This window comes from Talpa occidentalis, unplaced genomic scaffold (assembly GCF_014898055.3).
Source record: "Talpa occidentalis isolate TD23 unplaced genomic scaffold, MPIMG_talOcc4v2.1 talOcc4.1596, whole genome shotgun sequence".
In the NCBI taxonomy this organism is placed as follows: domain Eukaryota; kingdom Metazoa; phylum Chordata; class Mammalia; order Eulipotyphla; family Talpidae; genus Talpa; species Talpa occidentalis.
In genome coordinates, this window is record NW_023601649.1 from 1 (window position 1) to 18,043 (window position 18,043).

Genomic DNA, 18,043 nt, shown 5'->3' on the forward strand with positions numbered 1-18,043 from the left:
TGAATACTCTTTTTTTTTTTTTTTTTTGTGGCACCCTCACTGGCAGCCGGGGAACGAACTGGCGCTGCAGCAGCTGCGGGCAGCCTCGCAGCCCAGCGCTCAACCGCTGCGCCACCGGGGAGGCCTGGGACCTGAACACTCTTTATGCAAGATTCTTTCATTTTTAAAAAATGCTTAGCTTTCATAATTTAAATTTAATTAAATATTTCAAATAAGCAAGTGCATTCAGACAATCCTAGGTCCAAAAGCACAATCAGATGTATTGGGAGAAACTCCCACTCTCCCCAGATCTCAGATACCCAGCTCCCCCCACAGATTCTAATGTTGCCTTCTGAAGAGCTTCCTTCTGATTTTTATAAGTTTAACATTAGAAAGTAGAACACCATACATAACACTGTTTTGTTCCCCCCTTTTAAAAAAAAGTGTTGGTTTAGCACAGCAATTGCACCATACTATAGATGGAAGAGCCCATCCCTTTTCAGAGCTGTATACCACTCTATGCATGAATGGGTCATGCCTTATTTAACCTGTTACCTATTTATGGGATACTCTCATGCTTCCAATACTTTGCTGTTGCAGACAGCGTAGTTATGAGTGTTCAGAGCCTAGAACAGTGCCTGACATGTAGTGGATGCTCAGTAAGTTGCTGACAGATGATTATTTGTCAAACAAATGAAAAGCTTGTATGCACATCACTTTGCATGAGTGTGAGGGATCTGTGGAATCCCCAGAAGTGGAATCACTGGGTCAAGAGGCTTTGCACGGGTGCTTTTGAGCCTGAGTGCCAGTGAGGACTCTGCAGTGGATGGATTGATGGTTTCTTAAATTGAATGCCTCTTTGACTTCCCAGAGGCTGTCTGTTGTGTCTTTGCCCCCAATGCATTTTCCCTGGTTTTTCCTTAGCAGCCGCATCACCCCACAGCCCCTCACCTGTTGCGACCTGGGATCGGGCAGAGTCAGGAACTGGTGTTGACAGAGGATGAGAAGAAGCTGCTGGCCAAAGAAGGCATCATGCTGCCCACCCAGCTGCCCCTCACCAAGGCGAGTCAGTGGGACCCCTACCCCTGGATCTCACCCCCTTTCCTGTGCTACATACCCATGAGTCTCACCTTGAGGCCTGCCACACTAGAATGTTAGGATGTGTCGGCTACCAGACCCAGAAAAGTCATCCTAAAAGCCAACATGGTGGGCAGTGCTTGCCAGCCAGGAACCAAGGGTGGATTTGGGGCTGGCAAGGCACGGTTTTGGCTCTGCGAGCTTCCTTCTGCCTTAGCTCCTGTAGGCCAGAGCTCATAAAATGGGTGACCTGAAGTCCAGGTGTATCCTGCAGACCTGTTTGATTGTACCATACCACATTTCATAAATGTTTGAATTGGCAGCTGACATTTTCCCTACCTGGTGTTATCTAAGACTCTGTAACTGCGTAGCCTGCTCCCACACTCCCACACCTTCCACACAGGCAACGATCAGTAACTGAGTAGCTGGTGTGGGCTCCCAGCCCATTTCACCCAATATCAGTACCTGAGCGTGTCAGAAGAGTCCTGATCCCGGCTGGCCCAGGGAAAGGTGCTGGTCGCATAGACAGTGAGAAGGGGGCGCAATTGTACCAGCGCACAGTCTGGTCACCAGTTACTAGCTGGGACTGGAAGCTGGGAAGACCATCAGGACCCAGGATTCTCCTACAGAATTTAGGGAGGAGAGAAGAGCTGCTCTTCGAGTCATCAGGAAACTGTCCCCAAACCCTTGAGCCTGGGGTAACTCACTTGGGATGAGAATGGGAGGAAGTTCTTGGGTCTGGACCGCAGAGTGGATCCTCCAGACTGACTCAGCCTCTTCCCCATTTTACTCTCAGTATGAGGAGCGAGTGCTGAAAAAAATCCGCCGGAAAATCCGGAACAAACAGTCTGCCCAAGAGAGTCGGAAAAAGAAGAAGGAATATATTGATGGCCTAGAAACTCGGTAAGACTGGGGACCCTGGCCAACACACTGAGGGTGGAAACTGAGGCCCAGAAGGAGGAGTGTAAGGTGGCTGCGTTCAGGTTTATAGGGCCTGGTAAAATCAGAGCCGCTTTCCCTCGCTGGGAGAGACCGTGTTTCATGTGCATTGCGAGAATGGAGATAGGCCTGCAGTTGGCACAGAGCAAGGCTTTAGTGTCCTTTTATCCCTTGCACGATGTGGTGCCAAGAAAGCAGGAGGTATTATCCGTCTTGTTGAAGACAGAATACTTACTTCCCTGGTCTGAGCATCCCTGGTCCTCAGAGTGGTCATCCTTCCTTGGATTGGGGAGAACAGATGGCGCTCATTCTTGGAAGAACTTCCTCAACTTAAAAACTGTGCACCCCATTTCAGCCAGTTACCTCTTTTAGCTCATTGAGGAAATGGGGGTGGGGATAGCTCCATTTTATTTTGTAACAGACGCATAAAGTGAGCTTGGGATGAGCTCCCTGCTTAAAACAAGAGTGACTTTACTGAACATTATAGGTCTATGTGACTTTTCTATTTCTTCCTGAGTCAGTGTTGGGATGTCATAGCTTCCAGGGAAGTCATCCATTTCAAATTTATTGACATCAAATTGTTCTTTTCTCTCTCTCTTTTTTAAAGATTTATTTATTTATGCATACAAGAGCTAGGGTTCAGGCCAGAGGTGTGTGTGGGGGGAGGTGAGAGGATTCACCAGAGACAGAGTGGGGAGCAGAACAGGCAGACTGACTGAAATACACTGCTGAGGGGAGCAGCAGGCAAGACAGAGAGGTCTGCTGCACCATGTGGGTATCTCCCTGGCCGGGGATTGAACTTGTGCTGTAGTGGCTGAAGATAGCTTCATGGGTTGCCTCTTAACCCCTTGTGCCATCAGGGAGGTCCGACATGAAATTGTTCTTAATTCTCCACTATTATTTCTACTCTCTGTGCTGTCTAGTTATTTAATAGCTCTTGCTTTCTCTCTTCTTTATCTTGACCAGTTTCACCAGTTTGTTTATTAATCTTTTCAGAGGATGAAGTACTGGTTTTTCCTCCCACCTAATTGTATTTTTGTTTTCTTTTTTTTTTTAAAGATTTATTTATTTATTTATACAAGCGTTGGGTACAGTCAGAAGTGCGGGAGGGTGAGAGGATTCACCAGAGCCAGAGCGGAGAACAGAACAGGCAGACTGACGAAGTATAGTGCTGAGGGGAGCAGCGGGCGGCAGGAGAGGTCTGTGCGCCATGTGGGACCCTCCTCCGGTGGCCGGGGAGCAGCCAGGGATCGAACCGGTGCTGCAGAGGCTGCAGGCAGCTTCGCAACCCAGCGCTCAACCTCTGCATCACCAGGGAGGCCCTGTTTTCTAGTTCTTTCAGCTAGAAAGATATTTATTACATCTGCTCTTGCTGCTTTATTTTTCAGGGAGATTCTTCTCTGCCTCGTCCTCCTCCTTCTCCCTACCTCCATCTTCCTTATCTTTTTATTTTTTGCTAATTTGAAAATGTGTCTGCTCAGGTTGCTGAATATTGTAAGACTATCCATTTACCTTTTAGCACTGCTTTAGCTTCATCTCACACATTTTGTTTTATATTATTGTCATTGTCATGTAGTTTACATTTATAGAAGAGCCTTTCTGTGGTGGTGGGAGGGAGTCTGTTCTCTCCCCTGGATGAGATATTCTTGATTTCTCTTCTGGAAAAGGAACCCTAGATTCTCATTTTCCTTCCAGGAGAACAAAGTATGTAATTGCATCTGCTGTCCAATATGGCAGGTCTATGGCACGTCTAAGAGTCCTCAGGTCTCAAGATGGGGATTTATCCAAAAGTTCCCTATAAAACTTCTGCCCCCACATTTGCATGTCTCATGATCCACACACCTCTGCTTTGGGGGTGGAGATGTACCCAACTCATGCTCATCCTCATCCCCTGATTTGAGTATTTCAACTCCACATCTGAGTGATCTGGCCCAAAAAATACATTCATGGATGGATGTGGATGGGAAATGTAGAATCCCCCAGCCTGGACCCCAGAACCCAGGAGGAAATGATCACCATGGTTTTATTCTTCAATGGCAATCTGCTAAACCCCTTACCAATTTTATTTCATATAATTCTCCCTCTCACTCTATGAGCTAGTTAATTATCTCCATTTTACAGATGAGGGGGTTGAGTAAGAAAGTAAGGTCACAGGCAAGTTGAGGATTACAACTCAGGTCTCCTTGAATCCTGATCGCCCTGCTATGCCATATTCTGAAAGCAACACTGCCTGAATTTGGTCTTCCCTTCCCAACCCTGTGGGCTCAGAATTGAATGAAGCCACCCACATCAATGCAGAGTTGGGAATGAGGATCAGGGTTCTTGGGTTCGAATCCTGGCCATCACAGACTTGCCAAGTGACTGGCTGAGTGGCTTCCTTCTCTGGCCTGAGGTTCCTTGCCTGTAAAGTGGGGCCTCACAGGGAGACATCACTTGGATGGTGACAGGCATGTTCTGAATTTCACTCTGGCATTTTCCCTGCAGAATGTCAGCCTGTACTGCTCAGAACCAGGAACTTCAGAGAAAGGTCTTACAGCTTGAGAAGCAGAACCTGTGAGTCTTGGTCTAACTGGGGCAGAGAAGGGGGGTAGTTCCCAGAGTCTCTTTCAGGATGATGGACATGGGTGGGGACCACTTGTCTGATGGCAGGAGAGAGCAGTGGTTAAGGGCTCCATATGAAAATGAAGCAAGTGGCATGGAGGAGGGAATTTGTATTTGGGATCTTGAAGGATGTTTAAGAGTTCACTAGGGAAAAACTGCTCCCAGTGGAAGAAATGGCACATACAATGGCTAAAGGTTAGGGGCGCAGCATATTGGATAACTACAGGTGATTCTATCTAAGGGGTGTGTCATTTAATATTTGTTTAGCATCTACTCTGCACCAGGCATCGTTCTTGGCACTATGACCACAACATGGAAGAAAACAGACACAGTCCCTCCACTTAAAGAACTCATGGTCCAGTAGGAGACATACTCAAGACAAAAATATACAAAAGATTATTCAAATAATGATAGCCACAGTAAAGTAAAGCAGAGTAAAGGTCCTGGGGTGGGGGACACCTATGAGACATGATGGATGAGAAAGAACCAGCTACAAAATGAGCTGGAGGAACATGTCCTTGGCACAGAAGAAACAGCCAGTGCAAAGGTCCTGAGACAGCAATGCTTGTGTGTTGAAGGACAGGACAGCAAGGAGAACAATTTAGCTGGAGCAGAGTTATCCAAAGGGGAAGAGGGAGGTGCCGAGGGCAGGGGGGAATAGGGGCGGGTCATGCAAGGACTTGTGGGCCACAGGGGAAACTTAGGTTTTTCACTCTAAAGGGATGAGAGCCTTGGGAGGGCTGGGAGAAGTGAATCTGCAATCGAAAGCACCCTTGGGCTGCTGCATGGAGCTTGAAACCTAGGGGGGCAGCAGGGGCTGGGCTGACCTCCAGGAGCCATGATGGTGACTGGATGTGGGAGAGGAGTGGCAAAGAAGTGGGTGGGGTGTTCTATGATTTATTGACTCAAAGAGGGAGGATCTGAGACTTTTGAGAGCAGCAGAGTCTTCAGAGGTGAAATTCAGACATCAACCAGGTTGGGGGGGGTCCCTAGATATGAATGGGGAGCCAGATCCAGGTCCTGTATGGCTCAGCAAAGTCTGCTTGCTCCTTCCAAGGTCCCTCTTGGAGCAGTTGAAGAAGCTGCAGGCCATTGTGGTACAGTCCACCAACAAGTCGGCCCAAACGGGCACCTGCATAGCTGTAAGTCCTGGCCCCAATTCTGCTGGCCCCAATTGTCCATAAGGTGGTTCCCAGGCCTTGGCAGAAGGACTGCAGCGGGGAGGTGAGAGGAGTAGGAGCCCGGTCCTGAGCCCCAGCTCACGCCCCAGTCAGTCTTCTGGGTGTCAGTTTCCCTGCCCATGAGATGAGCAAGCTTGCAGGGGAGGGAGTGGGATGGGGTGACCCCACCCCCATCTCTGCCAGGTTCTGCTGCTCTCCTTCGCCCTCATCGTCCTCCCCTCCATCAGCCCCTTCACCCCCAACAAAGCGGAGAGCCCCGGAGATTTCGCACCTGTGCGAGGTAAGTGGGCTCCCACTTCAATCCCCTGGGACAAGCCCCCATACCGTGCCTCTGAGGCTGTGGGCTAGGGAAGAAGGGATACCAGCCCTTTACTCCAGCCCTCATGGCCTCCAAACCCTTGCTCAGTTTTCTCCAGAACTTTGCACAACGACGCTGCATCCCGTGTGGCCCCCGACATCACGCCAGGCTCCGATGCTCCAGGACCCCAGCTCAAGACTGGCACACCCCAAGAAGACCCTCCAGGAAGCCCTGGGGCAGACTGGGAATCCCAAGACGTGCAAGCTATGGACAACTCGACAGAGGAACTGGACAACTCGACCCTGGTCCAGGGCAACATAATGGAGCTGGACTGGGCCTCCCTGCTGGACTGGGCCACCTTGCTGGACTGGGCCTTGCCTAAACCAGTGTTCAGCCCAGGGCTTTTGGGTCTGGAGGCAGCAGGGGAGGAGTTGTGAGCACGACCCAGACATGCCCCAGGCCCCTCTGCCCAGGACCACTTCAGTGCATACTCAGTGGACAACAGGTGTGGGGACTGGAGGCAAGGTGGAGATGCAGTGGACATGCCAGGATGGCCATGCACAAATTCACACTCTCCCGGGACCCAGACACCTGCAGAAACTGATGCTCAAAAGCAAGGCCACAAAGCCTTAAGAAATACACTGACCCAGCCGGCAGAGACAGGCAGGCGCATGCAGACTGAGCCACAGACCCAAGCAACCACACTGGCACAGCATGCCTCACCAGCTCCCTGCCCGGGACGCCTCCCTGCCCGGCCGGTCGCACTGGGAGGAGGAAGCAGCTAAGACCGCAGGGATCCTGGCTCCAGAGAATGAGCTGGGTTCCAAATTCGGGGTGGCCACGGCCCATGGCGATTCCCTTTTCTAAAACTGCTGTTAATCCTTAATAAAATATTGTTGACAGAACACAGCTGGCACAGAGGCATTGGGATGGGGCTGAAGTGGGGTCTAGGGGCTCCAGATCTCGAGTAGGGGCTAGGCCAGTCTGGGATAGGGGAGTGAGGTGCGGGTACCCCAGAACGCACTCTACCAGCCGCCTCTGGAGCTATGGCCGGCGAGCTGCCAGGCGCACCTTCAGCACCTCGGAGAGCGGCGGTGGCGCTAAGGGCGCGCCCGGAGCGCGTGGTCTGAAGGCTCTGGGGGCGCTCCAGGGTCTCTGTAAGAGTGTTTTCAAAGGGGTCGGCGCAGCCTTCCACCTTGCTTGTTTTACCGATCGAGAAACTGAAGGGTCGGTAGCGAAATGACCAGCCCAAGGTCACAACCGCGGAGGAATGGGCCGGGCCGAGCCAGCGCTGTCTCCTCAACGAGCCGTCCTGCCCCTCTCTCTCCTCCCCAACCCCTCCCACCGTGCGCAGGCGCTCAGGGAGCAGCAATCGCGCCTTAAAGATGTGTCCAGTCTCCTCGAGGAGCTCACGGGCTACTAGAGGAAGGCAAATATTTTAAAAAATCACACATACAAGTTTGTAATTACAAACTAAGGGCTCAAGGACCTCCAGCTTCAGCATCACCCTCATTCACAACAGGCGGGGGTTGCACAGAAATTTCCACTGTGCTGGCCACACATTCCTGTCCTCAGGGCCCAGGATCTAGGTAGTGTAAATTAAACACAGACTCATATGCAAGTTCTTTTATTGCATTGAAGACTTTGGGAAGTCTGGAGGACGCCAGGTGGGCCCACCCAGTTCTCCTTCCAGCCCCAAAGGCAGTGAGTGCGGCCTCCATACTGTCCCAGCCTGAGTTTGTCCCCCAAAGAGTGATTCTGCCTCCTTCCCTTCCTTGAGGGGCTGTGAAGTGTCTTGGGGAGGCAGGAGTTGAGGAGTGTGAGAGCCCAAGGGGCAGAGGGGGGTAATATCCCCATTAGTCTGGAAACCAGGGCCCGGCAAGGCATATTTCCCCAGAGCATCCTGAGTCAGGGGCTGAGGCATGGGGCAGTGCAGGTGCCTGGGGTGTCAGCTCCAAGGTCACGGTCCAAGGTGTGGGGAGCAGTGGGTGCTCTTTCCCAGGTACCCACCAGAAGCCCTTAAAGCCAAAGAGAGACACAAAGGCAAAACTGCCCCAGGACTTGGAACCTCACTCTCGGCATACTGAATTGTACCCCTCAAAGGGGAGAAACAAGTAACAAAGTGTTTGTTAGAAAACAAAACCGTGGTTTCTACAAAAAAGTTCCACCCTCCCCTGAGTCCCCTGGTCAGCTGGGAATCACCTCTGCCTTCACCCTTTTGGGGGGCTGTGGGGGACAGGACTGTCCAGCTGCTCCCTTTTGGGGCTAGTAGGCCCTGACCCGTTGTGCTGTGTGCAAGGCTCGGCTTTGGGCTCCTGCTTGGGACTGGCGGGCGCAGGGCTGCTGGGATGGGCAGGTGCCTCCTCCTTGGGCTCCAGCTTGGGGGCAGGCGGGCGGGGCAGAGGCGGCAATGCCTTCTCCAGCACGCGGGGGCCATCCCAGGCAGGAATCTCCAGGCCCAGGTGTTTCATGAGCCGGGTCATGACCTCGTCTACATAGCCGTGGATGCGCAGGTCTGCGTGGCGGTCCTACGGAAGACGGGAAGAGCTAGTGGAGGCCGGGTCTTGTGGGGGTTCGGGACCAGGGAATGTCAGGGGCAGGCTCCCGCACATACGTGTTTGGTGGGCTGAAGGTTGACGATGACCAGCCGGCCTCCTCTGCGCTTGGTGGCCAATGGCAGGTTCCCGCTGGGCCGGATTTGCAGGGAGGTGCCCAAAGTGATTGACAGGTCTGCGTTCCTGGGGCCAGGCGAAGGGGTTACCCTGAGCCCCTCCTTGAAGGCTTCTGCAGCCTTCTCCTGCCCAAGAGGCTGATGGGGATGCTGACATCTCCCTCAACCCCATAGCCTCAGCCCCCCTCGGGTGCCAAGACACCAGCGCAGTGACCTGGGCTCATACTACACCCATCTCTGCTCTCAAAGGCCTATGCTTCCCAAGCCAGTCCCAACGTCCCTGAATCCTGCCCTTGCCATTAGTCTTCTGCCTGAGCCACCGCCCTACCCTGTTGATCTGGGCAGAAGCTTTGATAGCTGGGCTCCTTGAACCCCAGTTCAGTTACTTCTCATCTAAGTAACACTGGACGGAGAGGTCACTTTGCCAAAGCCTGTATTCTTGCCCATAAAATGGGCCAGAAGCAGCAGCCACCTCAGGCTATGGGAAGGCCTGGAGTATGTGAAAGCCAGGGCCAGGTGTGTGGGAAGGCTCAGGACATAAAAGCTGCCATGATCTGGGGGAAACAGGCCCAAAGAAGGTGCCGGACTCCTCCTCCAGGAAGTCTTCCCTGACACTACCTCTGGGCTGGAGTCCCCTGCTCAGTGCTGGAGCTGGCTGTGTTTTCACTGTTCTCCCCCAGCCCCACCCTGGGCTCGTATGGGGATCAGACCTGCTGGCCTCATCTGCGAGAGTAAGGTCCCGATCAGGCAGGGCGTCTTCCCAATCCAGGATGGTGTCTCTCAGCTCCCCCCTGCCATGGTGAAGGTGGGGTGGAAGAGTCAGTGTGGACACACAGCAACCACCCCCCTGCAGGAAACTGGGAGGGGTCACTCACCTGCAGGCCCTCAGCCCTCTTGCTTTGGCCACTGTGCAGAGCCGGCCAGTGGCTTTGAGGCCCATGCTGCCCACGACGGTGTCCCGGACATACTGCCTGTGTGGGGGAGGAGACGGTGGGTCGGTGCGGTCAGCCCACGGCCTGCCTCTTTAGCCCCAGATTTTCTCCCAGGGAGCGGGGAGGGAATGTGAGCATGAGGAAACAGCTGGCCTGGCTGCTTCACAATGTCAGCAGCATGGAAATAAGAGGTCAGAAAGTGTTGTAGATTGAGACAAAAGACATGACAATGGCATGCAAAGCATGACCCTGGGCCAGGAGAGCACCAGTGGCGGTGGGCGCACTGGGGATGGAATCACATTGCCCAACTTTAATGTCTGCACTTTGGCTGTGGGAGAGAACAGTGCGGCTCCTTGTAGTTTAGAGGCAGAGGGGGAGGCAGTCTGTCACTTTGCTTTCCAACAGGCAGGGAATACTAGTAACAGAGACAGAAGGAAAAACACACTGTGGCGAATTTGTCACAATTATCTAACCAGCCCGGGAGGGGACCAGCAAACTCTGGGGCCCAGGATTAAACCCAGCTTCTGTACAGAAAGTTGTGCTGGCACACCCGCTCCCAGGTGTGCTCCTGGCCAGACAAGGGCAGAGCCAGCAGTCACGACGGTCATGCCTGCCCACGAAGCTGGGAATATCTATCTGGCCCTTGAGAGAAAAAGTCATTACTTCTTGGTTTAGGTGAACCATTGGAAAATTCTCGTGAGTTTTCTATAGGTTTGAAATTTTTCCCAAAAATTCTGGAGAAAAGTTTTTAATGTGGGGGCCCCACGTGTGGTGTGATCGCAGAGCGTCCTCCTGCAGGGAGGTGTCCCCCAAGGAACCCACTCCTGTGAGGCTGCTTACCCAGCAGGGGGAGACAGCCACAGCCTACCTGCTCCAGGAGGGGCTCTGGTTCAGCCTCCCCAAAATGGGGTCACACTCTACAGCCAAAAAGGTATGTTGGGGTCCTAACTCCCAGGACCTCACAATGTGACCTATTTGGAAGCAGGATCTTTGCAGATGTGATGAGTTCAGATGAGGTCATGCTGGGGAAGGATGACCCTTAATCCACATGGCCCTGGTGTCTATAAGAGGGGACACAGGGGCACATAACAACGGACAGAGGCAGGAGTGAGGTGTCTATGGCCATGGGTGTTGGAAGCCACCAGAAGGTGGAAGAGGCAGGGTAGGATTGTGGGTTTCAGAGCGAGCACTCCCTTCGTGCAACACCTTCCTTTCTAGATTCTGGCTTCCAGACTATCAGACGGCTGCTGTACATCACTGAGTTTGCTACAGCAGCCACCGGAAACAAATACACCACCACAGAAGGAAGACAACCCCCCTTCCAAGTCTCATCCCATCCCGCAAGTCTCTGGGAATACCAGGTTCAACTCACAAGGCCCTTCTGCAGAGCCTAACTGGGGAATGATGCCATAGGGGGCCCCACTGCCACACGGCACTCACGTTTTACACTTGGCACATTCTTCTACAAACATGTTTCCGTGGAGCTCTGCCAGCTTGTCCCTGTGGAAGAAGAAGGAAGAGCCTTGGTAGGCAGTGGGATCCCCGAATCCCGAGGCTTCAGGTTGTCTCCTCCAGGAAACCCCCCCAATCCCTTATCTGCAAGCCCCAAGGGCTCCCTTTCTCCAGCTCCTCCAGCTCTGACTCCACCATCCATGCTGTGCAACCCTGAGCAGATAGCCCAACATCTCTGAACCCCCGAGGCTGACCCCACCTTCACATGAGGGCAGTGTATTCACAAACTCCATCCACGAATGTGTTAGAAGCCCCCAATGAGGTCAGCTCCAAAGGACAGAAAGTCTTGTTTCCAGTTTGCAAGGAGGACTTAGGCACTGGGTGGCCCTGACATATGGACTTCAGAGGCAGAAGAACATGGGATCAACTCCTAGCACTGTTGTTTTTCAGCTATGTGACCCTGGGCAGGTCACTTAACCTCCCTGTGCCTCAGCCTCCATCTATGAAATGGGACAACAATGTCCAACCCTAGACTTGTTTTGGGGGAACAACAACCAAGCCGGATGGCTCTGCTCCTTGGCTCCCTTCATGTCCCTGTTCCAATATGCAGCCTCTCAGACTTCCCCGTTCAAACTCCCCACTCACCTATCTCTCCCCAATAATCCCTCCCAGCTCCAAGAAGTCAAAAGGTTGCTTTGCCTCCCTTCCAATCTGCCTACACACCCCATGCCACCTCGTTATCCAGCTGTGTGTGGAAACAAACGCCCCTGGATTTCTTACCTCCAAGGCCATGGAAATGTATTAGCTATAAAGTGAGAGAACGTTTTCTTTCATTTCTAGAAATGTCTACACAGGTCTTAAGAGTCAGGTCTGTAGCCATCTAAGTGAATTCCTCTGACCAGAAAGGCCACAGCCCAGACCAGGGCCCCCGTAAGCCCAGCGGTGGACACTGGAGTGCTGTTTTCTCAGGTATTTACGTTGAAAGGCATGAAGCCGCAGGACTTGGCAGCATCTCCAGGTTGTAAGAGCTACCTGACTCCGGGAGAAAATTCATTTCTATGGCAAAGGGCTAGCTAGAGTCAGGAGTCAGGCCCACTTCAGCAGGGCAGGGGACAGCCGCCTTTACAGAGACAAGTCCTCTCCCTCACCCCTCCTTGCCTGTGGAGCGTCCGGCCACTCATATAAACCAGTGAATGTGCTGTTATCCCCCATGCCCAGCAAGGCTCAGGCAAGGTGGGGTAAGGAAGGGCAGAACCCTTAATGCTAAGGACTCAGTCTCTCTACCCAGATGTCATGGTCACAGGCAGTATAAAAGTAATAAAGACAGATATTAAAACCCAACTGCAAATTCTAGATGCTGGCCACCACCCCCAGCCCCCAACCCCTGGCCAGGCCCCAGGGGAGGGAGCTTTTGTAGCCACTTCTGGCTGAGCTGCAATGCCAAGAGATGGCCTGGGCTCAGATGCCGCCATGCACCAGAGAACAGAGATCTAGACAGTTCAGGGTGGGGATGCCCACGGTCCAGGAAAGGAGAGGCCAGTTCCGGAGAGGTGCCCAGGAGGTGCTGAAGGTGACAGCGTGGGTTTACGAAGGACTGAACGCTCTCCCTGGCTGCCTTGCTGAATCATCACATAAGCTTAAAGGAGGGGCTTCCATCAAGACCCATTTTACAGGTGAGGGAACCACGGCCTAGAGAAAGGGGAGGCCTGCCCACGGTCCAGCATGGTGAGAGTCACCTGTTACCTGGGGAAGCCGGAGCGCACGTGCAGCCCATCCACATTCTGGCTGACCAGGAAGCGGAGGAGGCCCACGCGCTCCAGCTGCACCAGCGCCATGTGGGTCTTCGTGGGCTGGGCGCTCTCAAATGTGGTGTCGAACTTGGGGGCCAGGCCCCGCTCCTCCATGGTCCAGACGCCATGAGGGCCCCTGAAGGTGGCAGGGACGGGAGAGAGAGTTTAGGAATTAGGCAATTAGTGTTAGGAGGCGTCAATGTCTAACACTCCTTCCAGCACCGCTGGGGCAGGAATCTTAGTTTAAAGCAAGCATTTTATTTTTATTTTTATTTTTTTTAACTAAAATGCTTTCTTTAAACTGAGATTCCTGCCCCAGTGATGCTGGAAGGAGTGTTAGACATTGACCCCTACAGATGTACCAGGGACAAGATAACCCGCAGGCTGGTAACAAACTGTGGGGGCTGAACATGATGGATACAGGAAAAATCAACTGCGATGGACTGATCTGATGGGGTGCTGGCTTATGACCAGTGGTCTTCGTCCGACTCATCATACAAAAAGCCAGCTAGAAATGAGATGGCAGAACAGTTTCTGCAGTGTGCTGGCCACCATCCCTGGCCCCCACCCCCTGGCCAGGGGTTATACCTACTGTTCTCCCAGATCACTGTCCAGCAATCTGAAAAATAAAAGTGGCTATGGATTCAATTCCTGTCTCTGCCTATTGGCTTTCCATAGTGACAGGCAGCACCAGAATCTGGTCTATTTCCGGTATCATCAGGTGGCAGAAAAAACAGACAGAAAATCAGAGACAGAGAGAAAAATCAGAGAGAGAGAAAGACAAAGAAAATTGGAAACAGAAATAAAAGACAGAGAGAGACAGTAACAGTGACACAAAAAGAACTTAGGGGCCTCTCCGGTGGCGCAGCGGGTTGAGCGCAGCGCTGTGAGGATGTTCGCATACTCTGCAGCGCTGGTTCAATTCCCGGTTGGCCAGGGAGACACGTGCATGGCGCGGCAGACCTCTTCTGTCTCGCCCACTGCTCCCCTCAGCAGTGTCTTTGGTTCATCTGCCTGTTCTGCTCCCTGCTCTGCTCTGGTGAATTCTCTCACCCTCCCGTGCCTCTGGCCTGTACCCCAGTTCTTGTATAAATAAAATAAATCTTTAAAAAAAAGAACTTAGAAGGGCCTCCCCAGTGGCGCAGTGGTTGAGCGCTGGGTTGTGAAGCTGCCCGCGGCCTCTGTGGCGCCGGTTCAATCCCCGGCTGCTCCCGGCCACCGGAGGAGGGTCCCACATGGTGCGCAGACCTCCCCTGCCGCCCGCTGCCCCCTCAGCAGTGTACTTCGGTCCTTCTGCCTGCTCTGCTCCCTGCTCTGGCTCTGGTGAATTCTCTCACCCTCCCGTGCTTCTGACTGTACCCAGTGCATGTATAAACGAAACAAATAAACAAACAAACAAACAAATAAATAAATAAAAACATGCCTCTATAAAAAAAAAAAAGAACTTAGGAGAGACAGAGACAAACAGAAAGACAGAGGAGAGAGCAAGATGGGGGCAGGGAGGGAGAACACAGGAAGGGAAGGAAGAAGGAAGAATGTGGTACAGGAGGGCAAAAATGATTCAATTTAACCAACACTTCACTGCTGCTGCTCTAAGCCTGGTATGGTGCTGGGTGATAGCAGGGTCCTGCCCCGGCGGAATCCTTGATCGGGAGAGGACACAGGTGACACAGAACCCCCCAGCCCTGTGGGGCTAGAACAGAAAGAAGAACCTGGGGCTGAGGTGGCCTAGTGAGCTGCAAGGGCTGTGTGGAGTGTGGGAAGGCTTTCTCGAGAAAGCTGAGCTGCCTCTTGAATTACGAAATGAAAGGGCATGGTGGCTCAGGTAGGAGTGGTAAACAAAGGCCTGGAGGCTAGCAACAGCCCCACAAGTTTGGGGAAATACAAGTGGTCTGTGGGCTATAGGGGGAGCAACAGGAGCTGAGATTGGGGAGATGACCCAGGATTGGCTGAGAAAGCGCTTCAATTTCCCACCAGAAATGCTTGGAACTCTTCTGCGTGGCAATGGGGAGCCCTGGCAGATTATGGGGGTGCTGTGGAGGGGGGTCTGCACTCCTGCTGTGAGAGTCCAAGCTGGGCCCTGAGCAGCCATGGAGAGAACACAGATGTGCCAGGCCTGCTCTGGAGCAGGGATGCAAACAGCACTGAGGGGGCCACCAGTTTGAGACCCCAGCAACGAGCCTCTGATCTAACACAGGTTGCCTGAAGCAGAGGGGAGCTTAGACATTATTTGGTCTCACACCCTCATTTACAGGTGAAGAAACTGAGGTCCAGAGTTAAGCCGCTTACCTAATAAAAAATATTTGTCAGTGAATGTGGAATAGCCCTTGATAATGATTCTCCCCATTTTCTATGGTAATAGTAGAGCCCCAATATTCATTTAGCCATACACAGTGAGCCCAGTCAAAAGACTTTCCCAGCAGCCCTTGTAGCTAAGCCACGTGACCAGGTTCTAACCAATGGGGTATGCCAGGAATGTTGGGTTTGACCCTAAGGGACATTCCCAGTGCTCACAGACCTGAAGTCCGGAATGCCCGAGGCAGTACTGATGCCGGCACCAGTGTGGAACACCACGTTGGAGGACTGCCACACCAGTTGTGCCAGGTCCCACACCTTCCGCTCCAACTCCTCTGGGGGGTCGAAGATCTATGGGGAGATAGAGCAGAAGGGAGGGGTCAAAATGTGTCCCACAGTGGCAAGGCAACTAACCAGAGTGACCTGCCTCCACCTTGCCCAGGGGTAGAGAAGGGACTGGAAAAAGCAGCTAGTGCCTCCTCTGCCTAGAACCCTCCAGGGCTCCCACGCCCTTGAGGTAAAAGCCCAAGACCTCCCAGTGGCCAGCTTGGCCCTGCACAACCTGCTCCTAGTCCCCCCTCGTTCTGCTCCAGCCACGTGCTGTTCCTGCAACACGCCAGGTGTGGTCCTGCCTCACGGGCTTTGCCATGGCCATTCCAGCTCCCCACTTGACTCCCTTCCTCACCTCACTTTGGTCTTGGCTTAAAAGATATCTCACTTGCATACTCTTCGTGGCATTATTTACAATAGCTAAAACATGGCAGCAACCCAAATGTCTACTGATGGATGAATGGAGAAACACAGTGTGGCCCGTGCATACACTGGAATATCATTCAGTCATAAAAAAGGACGAAAACTCTGACTCGGGCTACAGCATGGATGAACCTCAAAGACATGATATTCAGTGAAATAAGTCGGGCACAAAAGAATAAACACAATGTGATTCCAACTCACAGGAGGCCCCTAGAGAGTCAAATCCATACAGACAGGAAATAGATGGTGGGTGTCAGGGGCTGCTGGGGCATGGAGAGGTCATGTTTAACGGGGACAGAGTTTCTGTTTGGGAAGATGCGAAAGTTCTGGAGATGGATGGTGGGGGTGGTTGCACAACATCATGAGTAGTTTTAAAACCATTGAACTTAAGATGGTAACTTTATATTATGTAGATTTTACCGTGATAAAAGAAAATTAAGAAAAAGTCAGTTCACTGATGCATCCTGGGTCGCCTTTGTTTCAATGCAGCTCCCAGATCTCCTCATTCCTCCGATTTTTCTCCCTAGCAATTACCGCCATCTGTCTTCTTATATTTATTTGCTATTTGCCTGTCTCCCTGCTAGAAGGAGGGAAATGTCTACTATCTTTTTCCCTGCATGGCCCCAGAACCTGGAAAGTGCCTACCACAGTTTCTGGGGGCAGGAGAAATGTTTTTCAGGCAGGAGAATCCAATGGATCTTCAGGTGGGATTCACCCATCTGAGAGTTGATTAGCAAGCCGTTGTGGGTTAGGGCAAGCCTCCCCCTGTAACTGAGGCAAATGATGTTAAATTGCCTTTAGACCCCAAAGCACAAAAGAAAAAAAAATCTGAACTTTTCTGAGACTAGCTTTTGCAGACACAGCAAAGCCTGGAGGATCACTGCCTAATCTTGAACTGAGCTCCAAAGTCAGTAGGAGTTGACAGACAAAAATGCAGAGGAGAAGGGCTACCCAGAAGGGAGGGATCCACAACAGAAATTCAAAATTCCAGTGATCTGAAGAAAAGTTTCCTTGTGTTTTTTCATGTCTGAACTCTCATGGAACTGGCCAAAGAACTTCAGCCAAGCCCACATTTCTTTGCCCCTAACACTCTCTTTAACCGATAAAATTTAACTCCTTTGTTCTCAACCCCCTTCCCTAAACCTATATGACCTCATACAACCTTGGTGGAGGAGGCAGATTAGTTTAATCTCCAGATTCCTTGCCAATCAATTCACAATAAAGCTTGTTTTGCTCAAAATCCTAGTGTCATAATAAGCAGGATGTCAGGTAGAGAGCCCATGCTCCTTAACACCCCTATGTACGGGAGTGAAGAGAAGTGACTACCCCTCCACTCCCCGCCCCAGGGTCTGAGGGTGTTCTTCTGACCCACACTGACATCCATCCAAGCCCCTCCCAGCTCAAAACCCCTCTCCATCCCCTTAGGGTTGTGCTAACTGCCCAGCTTGGCATTGGAGTCCTGTTACGGCTCTGAAAAGCTCTGATGCATCTGCTTTCCAAGTGTGTTTAATCCCACCTCCCCGCCTTTGCCTCTGCAGTGCCTTCTGTTTGGAGCTACAAGCCCTGCTCCCTCCTCATGACTTCAAGAATTCGGCCAGCAGGTCCTCGCCTCAGTCCCAGCAAGGCTGACCGGCAGCTGGGCGTGTCCGCGTCCTGGGGCGCGCAGGGGGCGTCACTTCCCGCCCCCTCCTCATTGGGAAGTCCCTCCCATTGTCTAGCCTCGGTGCCTCATGATATTCCCACAATGCCCCGCTGCAGCCGGGTGCCGCCGGCTCAGCATCCCAGAGGGCCGGCCTCGGACACCCCGGTCGCGCTCACCTCGGGAAGACCGCACTTGCCCTTATCGGCGTAAGGCGACAGCCCCGCTGCGTAATTCACCGACATCCTCGCCGCCCCAACGGGAACAATAAAGTTTCTCTTGTTGAGGCCGCTTCCGCCGGAAATGGGGGCAATGGGAGGAAGGAGGAGCCGCCTTCCCCTCCCGCGCCTGGCTGCTCGCACGCAAATGCGCATGCGCTGCGTGCCGTCGCCGCGGACGCCATGTTAACTAATGGCAAGAGGAAGCGCCCTCCTTT

The 18,043-nt window shown here is 52.5% G+C and overlaps 2 protein-coding genes across 3 annotated transcripts; one reads left to right on the forward strand and one right to left on the reverse strand.

Moving 5' to 3' along the window:
* Window positions 1-903: 903 nt before the first annotated feature.
* Window positions 904-6,970, forward strand: LOC119246923 (cyclic AMP-responsive element-binding protein 3-like protein 3; the record flags this gene model as incomplete). The annotated part of the gene is made up of 6 exons (XM_037513174.2): window positions 904-1,041; window positions 1,853-1,959; window positions 4,480-4,548; window positions 5,654-5,738; window positions 5,961-6,057; window positions 6,184-6,970. Coding segments are annotated over 6 exons (825 nt in total), but the record flags the coding sequence as incomplete, so codon positions are not given.
* A 498-nt stretch (window positions 6,971-7,468) lies between these two features.
* On the reverse strand, window positions 7,469-17,904 carry LOC119246922 (NAD-dependent protein deacylase sirtuin-6-like). 2 transcript variants are annotated; one of them, XM_037513172.2, is made up of 8 exons: window positions 17,787-17,904; window positions 15,439-15,566; window positions 12,874-13,056; window positions 11,119-11,178; window positions 9,622-9,717; window positions 9,457-9,537; window positions 8,690-8,813; window positions 7,469-8,603 (listed from the first exon to the last, which is right to left on the reverse strand). In XM_037513172.2, exons 1-8 carry the CDS (start codon window positions 17,850-17,852, stop codon window positions 8,286-8,288), a joined length of 1,056 nt encoding a protein of 351 aa, XP_037369069.1. In that variant the 5' UTR covers window positions 17,853-17,904; the 3' UTR covers window positions 7,469-8,285. The 2 variants fall into 2 exon arrangements, with proteins under 2 accessions (XP_037369069.1, XP_037369070.1); XM_037513173.2 differs by lacking the exon at window positions 12,874-13,056 and having other exon boundaries at window positions 17,787-17,889.
* Between the last annotated feature and the right edge of the window lie 139 nt (window positions 17,905-18,043).